The sequence below is a fragment of the Rhyacophila brunnea genome, unplaced genomic scaffold, assembly GCF_057557595.1.
Source record: "Rhyacophila brunnea isolate RB1 unplaced genomic scaffold, BYU_Rbru_1.0 scaffold_16, whole genome shotgun sequence".
NCBI classification, from domain to species: Eukaryota; Metazoa; Arthropoda; class Insecta; order Trichoptera; family Rhyacophilidae; genus Rhyacophila; species Rhyacophila brunnea.
In genome coordinates this window covers 4388215-4395439 of record NW_028232816.1, presented here as the reverse complement: position 1 = coordinate 4395439, position 7225 = coordinate 4388215, and the positions used below count along the sequence as shown (strand labels likewise).

The 7225-nt window shown below is 33.6% G+C and overlaps 1 protein-coding gene across 1 annotated transcript; it reads right to left on the bottom strand.

Moving 5' to 3' along the window:
- Nucleotides 1-2539: 2539 nt before the first annotated feature.
- On the bottom strand, nt 2540-6970 carry LOC147074230 (uncharacterized). The gene is made up of 4 exons (XM_085943931.1): nt 6866-6970; nt 4399-4581; nt 3330-3428; nt 2540-2683 (listed from the first exon to the last, which is right to left on the bottom strand). The coding sequence occupies exons 1-4, from the start codon at nt 6968-6970 to the stop codon at nt 2540-2542; spliced, it is 531 nt and encodes a 176-aa protein (XP_085800057.1).
- Between the last annotated feature and the right edge of the window lie 255 nt (nt 6971-7225).

The following is a 7225-nucleotide window of genomic DNA, read 5'->3' as shown; positions in this document are numbered from 1 at the left end:
AAAACTGTTATTGGTTGGTTTAGGCAGGGTTTAATTGATTTTTAAAAACTAACACTATGAAAATTGTAAACTTAGTTCAATGAAAACGAATACGTATGACTGAGAAAGTTTAGTGTGCACTATTTATGTCTGATTTTCACAGTCTACCTCCACCCTTCACCACTGGTGCTACTTTATCATCTCGAGCATCCCTTCGAAGAGAAAGAATGACAGGCATATGACAGAGACTGGATGTAGATACATATTACTATTGAATTGAAAACACAGATGGATAATATAAAGTGACTGCGTAGCACACGTTTATTGAGTAATTAATTATTATATGAAGTTTATATTGCGGTAAATATTTAACAAACTGTTATCTTCATTTGGTGACAGTAGGTATGGAGCAACTAGCGCCTGTAACGCAACTGTGATTTGTGAGAGTAAAATTCTCTGCCTTGTTCTCTACACGTCATTGTCATTCAACACAAAATTTAGATGCGAGTGTAAACTCTAAAACTATCTGCATTGTAGTCCGAGAATGCAAATTCATTCGGCACAATTTTGAGACAACCGTTTGGTGCCTTGCCCCCTAACTCTATTAAAATAATGTCAAATAATCATATGTATTCTCACATTTACTCCACACTGCACACACTTTTTCTTAAGTGAATATAAGTATGGTTGACACCACTCACTCGAAGATAAATATAATTAATTACATTTTAAAAATGTAATATTCATTATTGGTTTTTGTGCAGACCCTAATATTTCAACAATAAAAAATCTCAAGTCAACATTACGTTGCATTCAGCAGTACTTATTTTGTCAATAAAGACCCATTATGCTGTCAACAACAAAATGACATTCTTTCAATGCAAGACTATTTTGTGACGTTAAAAAAACAACAATGATTGACGGTATTTCATATTAATTATTTGTGGATCTCAGGAAGCAAAACATTATGGCTACAAAATGAGTATTTACAATAATTTATAAGTACATATTATTATAATTAAACCATTTTTTTTATTCAATGAATAATTCACAAGTTTTGAGAATGTAACATTCTATATATTGAATATATCGTCACTGTTCTGGCAGAAGACACTAATTCGAAAAAATGACATTGAGTTAGTTATACCAAAATGTTCCTTATTTCAAACTTTACCGTCTGGAAACCTTCTTCATAATTAAACAGTCTTTATTTTAAAGTCATCCTTTTAACGATTACTTAATAAACTCACACGATAAACCATTAATTCAAACATTTTAACAACTTCAAAGTCAAATTACTCCAGTTAGTGTGTTCTGCCAGAACAGAGACGATATATATAATTTGCAAACACCTCAGATATTATAAAACTACTAGAAAAAATCTTTTTTTTTTAATATGAGACGTCCAACAGGGCTTGAATCTGTAAATACTGGATTCGCGCTAATGCTCTTTCCAATTAAGCTACGGGCATCCTACTTAATTATGACGAATTTAACTAGCAGTTGTTACGTTTGGACTTGGACATTGTATTTTTTTTTTAAATATTTGCCACTGGTGAGTGCCTATGCATAGTACCCGAAGATGCTAGAAGGCAAAACCAAGATAACTACAACCATTCAAATGGAAAAGTAGAAAACTCTAATTAACATGACGTAATATTATTATCAATGAAAGATATCAGTGATTATTTATGAAGTTATCTCAAGAGTCAAAAAAAAATATTAATATGTATTAATTTGTTTGATTATGTATGCACCTTAGATTAACAATATTGATATAACCATCAGTGGCGAAGAGTGGAGGTAGGCTTTTAAGATCCGACATAAATAGTACACTGCACACTAAACTTTGTCAGACGAACGTATTTGTTTTCGTTGTACTAAGACTACAATATGTATATTATAGTGTTACGTTTTAAAATTCAATAAACCCATCCTAATCCAGGTCATAGTAGATATTAATCCAAAAAATATTCATTTATCTATAAAATATCTACAATAATGCCATTAAACTATTTATGTCGAATCTTAACAGCCTACCTCCACTGATAAATATACTACATAAGCGTGAGGTTCAAAAGTTTTGACAGAAAATATGACATAGTTAGAGCTACGCCGAGCGAGAGAAAACGATGCAATTTTCTACATATAAGAGCAGTCGGAAATAATAACGGTAAAAATAAATAAATTCACCCCATGTAATTTATGCACAGTAGAAGAAATCGCAATCTGCGCAATTCTAAGGTTAAGAAGTTGTTCCACTAGAATAAACACCATTTCTACAAATAAATAATGTATAGCTTTATTTTAACTGGCAACACTTTTATTAATCTCACTTATTTTTATAATTATTATAAATCATTCTAGCTATAAATACACTCAACAGCTACATATATTATCACTTATAACACAAAGGATTTTATGTTGAGAATCGGCAGGTAACACATTTTTTTTACCAACCATAAACAATGAAACTAAACATAATATTTGAACAATACAAATCAATTGACAATTACAATTATTATCTTATTTTAATTAATTAAAACATTATTTTGATGAATTAGATAAAAACAGACATTCTGCTGAGATTTCGGTTGACAGGGGCATCGGGAATATCGATAACGTCATCTTCTGTGTTGTGCCAAGTTATGAACAAAGTTGCAGCAGTAAAAGTTAGAAGCAGTGCACCTACAATACCCAGAATCTGGAATGAAGAAAGATCTTGAAGACAATGTAGATGACACGAACAAATTTAGTTTGTATACAGTGGTGTAGTACTAATTAAAGATAACCCGGAGCGTTGTTTAATTTTAATATACTACACCCCTCCCCATGAACCAGGTTTCAACTGTTTCAATAGCAAAATACAAATTTGGAATGAGATTAGTCAAAAGTTAGCCATGCGGACAGTGAATCGTTGTAAGATGGGTGTAATGATTAAAAATTGTTTATATGAAAAAAGACTTATGATTTTTATCATATGAACAAAGACTCTAATAATTTTCAAGATCGTGCATGGGTACTAAAGCATATCAATAGTTTTAAAATGATAATCTTGATCTAATCATTTCTTTTTAATTGGCTCTTTAATCCTAAGTGGATCTGGGCCGCCTCACAAAGAGGTTTCTTAACAGATTTTGGTTTTACATGAAATGGAAATTAGACACTTGCTTAGCCCATCTGGGTTCAATCGTGACTGCTTGCACATCGTGGGCGCAGAATCTAAAATATTGCTGCCGTCCAGGCCAAAGTCATTACATTTCTGCTGACATGTAGTGACTTTGGACTGCAATATGAGGAAATAAGTTCATTTCTTTTTAAAAATAATTAATACTGTGAATAGCACTTACACCAGGAATTTTTGAAAGCGTTTCCACTGCACAATTTGATAGGAGGAGGATCGATATCACAATTGTCACAATGGCGATGATGATGCAGACAGAAATATTCTAAAATAAAACAATCATTCTTATGAATTATTTCAGCAGAACCATTTAAAATTAAAATATCCTTTGTCCATTTTAAATTGTTTTAAAGTCAGCAGTCAAAATATTATCTAGCTATTGTGTTTCAAATCGTCTTCTGTTGTCTATTATATAATATTCCGTGTATGGCGTGAATATGTTGATAAGTCTAAACACATCAAATCTCAGGGCAGCTATTTGTGAGGTTGGTTTTCTGTAAATAAGGAATGTTTTTAAATTTCAGTTTGTTGGAAGAATTACCAAACATTTTACTAAAATTTAAAAATATTGGTTGGGCCAATTATGATGCCCCTCATTCCTTTTTTCCTACCTACCAAAAATCCCAGTTATTGTCTCAAGACCAGGCGACCATCAGTCACGGGTCATGAGTCAGCCATGATTAAGTTTACAGGTAATTACTGCCAAGACAGCGGACGCGCCTAGGGTTTGTTAAAGCTAAGCCGTCGTTAACCTAAGAGGGATTCATCCAAAATGCATTTGTTCGAACTTTGTTGCGCTAAATATGATACGGTTTGAGCATCCATCATCATCATCATCATCAGAACATCCATCCTGAACTTGTCATCATTATTTATCCCAAACCCCAAGTGAAACCTTGAGAGTGACATTCTGAACTGTCTGTTTATCTGTGCGTGAGTGCATGAACACCGCACTAGCTCCATCGCGCGCCGGCTCTCTCAACATAAAAGTTCAGTGTCTGGGAAGATGCAAAAGGGTGACTATAAATTTTCATACATCTAAGCTTACGGGCTAGACATTTCTGTCTCGTAGTCAATCTCCTCATGTCTGCATGAATCCGCCGAATGATGATTCAGACCTCATGGCCTTGGATCCTTTGAGGATGCCATGCTTTAGGCGGTAAAAATATCATATAATAGCATGTAAGCAACAGGAAATATGTTGTGTCTCGATAATAAGATAATATTTTTTTTACCACTTTAACCCAGATGTTAGGAGCCTTCCTAGCGAGTCCTAGAACGGCACCTACATATAGAAAGGCCACAATAACCCCCCCTGATAGTGTTGCTATTGGGTAGACAATTTCCAAGTATGAGCTACCTTGAGAACACCCCTCGTCAGACGTCAGGGATAAAATGGGCCCAATCAAAAAGAGAACCTGTCAAAGGAGTGTTATTTAATTATTCTAGTTAATTTGTGCACTATTTTTATAGTGTCATTTGTCGAAACAAAGGTTCTCTCTCTCTGTAACGACAAGAATCTGACACTATAGAGCAGGGATTCACAAACTTTTTCGTCCAGGGACACTTTTGAAATCAAAAATATTTGGCGGCCCGGTCCTTTCAAGGCAAAAAAAACAAAATATTTCATTGCGTAAACTTATATTTTTCACTAATATACATTATTATTACGCTTATATTTCACCATGTGATTATTTATACAATTGTTTATTTGAAACTAAATCCAGCAAAAAAGGCTCAAATTTTCTGGACCATTCATTCTTGCCAGAGGATATTTTTAATTTCAAATGTAATTTTTAATATTCGATAATATATGATGAATAAAAATGAATACAGATTTAACATAACTCTCACGGGACATATCAAAAAGTCACGCGGGATATAATTGGCCCGCGGAACACACTTTGCGAACCCCTGCTATAAAGTAACCATTATTATGTTTTATTTATTTATATTTAAAAACTTTTTAAATTCTAATGTTCATATAAACACAATAGTGTCTGTGTAGCAGTGGCGGAGGGGTGGAGGTAGGTTGTTGAGATTCAACATAAATAGTGCACACTACTTCGTCAGTCATACTTATTTGTTTTCATTGGACAAAAAATGTAATTTGCAGATGGTGCTGGTTAGTATTTAAAATTCAATTAAACCCTGCCTAAACCAAACCGTAATAATTTAGATATGCTATGGGCGATCCGACAAAAGTAGCGCAATTTGTTGAATTTAGAATACATAATATTACAAAATTAATGGTGTTGGTTAACCTAACCTTTTTTAAATTCATTAAGCCCTGCCTAAATCAACCCATAATCAATAAAAAATATTTTTCTATCTATAAAATATCTAAAATTATGTATGGTTTATTGGCATAAATTTTAGATACAGTCAAACTTGGTTATTACGAGGAAGATGGGACCGACTGAATTTGCTCGTCATAAGCATTACTCGTTAAATCAGAAAATAGGTATTTTTAAATGAGCTGTATAACACAAAAAGTCGCAAATCAAACAAAAATACGTACACAACTAGAATTTTTCCCCGAAACAAGCATGGCATTCATAAACTACAAAAGAAGTTGTTTATTGTGATGAACGCAGGTAGGTACCTACTGACTTCAGCTTGGATTTGTTACATGAAATTTCAACAATATGCGTGGATACTTTTCCAATGTTATCCGCGAAAACACCAATTAGGTACTTAGACACTTAACTAGTGTCATAAACGTAAACCGATCCTGGCGGCATCGGTCTACGGCCGGATTGTATTGCTTAAGGTCGAAAATTTTTAAACGTTCGACACATTAACATTTTTAAGAAAATTTTTGATGATATTTTTGTTCAGTATATCCGATAAGTAGCTCGTTATAAAAGTGAATAAATGTATGGAGAAAATCATAAACTAAAATGTCAACGAATGTTTCCTCATTACATCCGAGATCTCGCCATGTCCGTGATCGTACTAACCGAGTTCGACTGTACTTTATAAACGGATCTTTTTGAATATCATCTAGTATGACTTGGATTGCGTAGGGTTTGATTGAATTTTAAAAACTAAAACTATCTACACATTGCAGTGTCATAACATCAATTGTGCATTGGAGTAAGTATCACATTCATGGCCCCCACAAAGGGGGGGCTGATAGGACTCTACCCTGGGTTCCCGGGCTAAGGGGGGCCCGGCGTGACGGGTCGACCAGTTAAGTGAGATACACACCACAAATTTGCCTGAATAGTAATTATTCGTGGATTTTAATTTTATAATTATTTTTAGTGTGTTTCCTTATTAATAAAAATGACTATCCAATATGGCTTAATTTGGTTTTTACAAAAGGGTCAGATTAGTGCTTCCTTATATGTTGTTGCCAAGTGCCGACAATACAAGTGGATTTATTTAAAAATACCGAAAATTGCTAAAAAAAAACCACGGAACCTGGAGTTCCATGGGATACCATTTGGGGAACACTGCCGTAGAACATTCCATTGCCCTGAACCTTAGTGATAGATTGGGGGGCCATAGGCCACTGGGGGATAGTTTAAGAATGTGGGGACCATGCATATTATAAAGAATACCAACTGAACAATGTTAATATTTGTGGAGTTTACCAACTTAAGCATGCTTCATGTGTTTAGTAAATAATTTTAAATGTCATAACAGGAATAACGTTTTGTCCAAATTCTTTGCAATTGACAGATGTAATCTTACCACAGTGATTATTTTAAAGAGTCCAACCGGAGATAGCACAAAGCGGTGTCCTGAAAATGTTTTTCTCAAAGCCTGCTCATGCGTCACTGATTGCTGACGATACATTGTAAATACAATTTAACACAAATTTTTCACGCATTACAAACTGTTAAATTTAATAACAAATTATCCTTGAATATAATAAATTAACAATAAATACTTTATTTCACATTTTATAAAGTGTTTTTTCCGACTCAATAAACAAATCAATATGTACTGATCCTCGGGACAAGTGATAACTGTTTTTAATTTCATATCTTATCAGTGTAGGTAATTTACCTATCTTGTGATAGTATTATAAAGATCATAATATTATCTGAA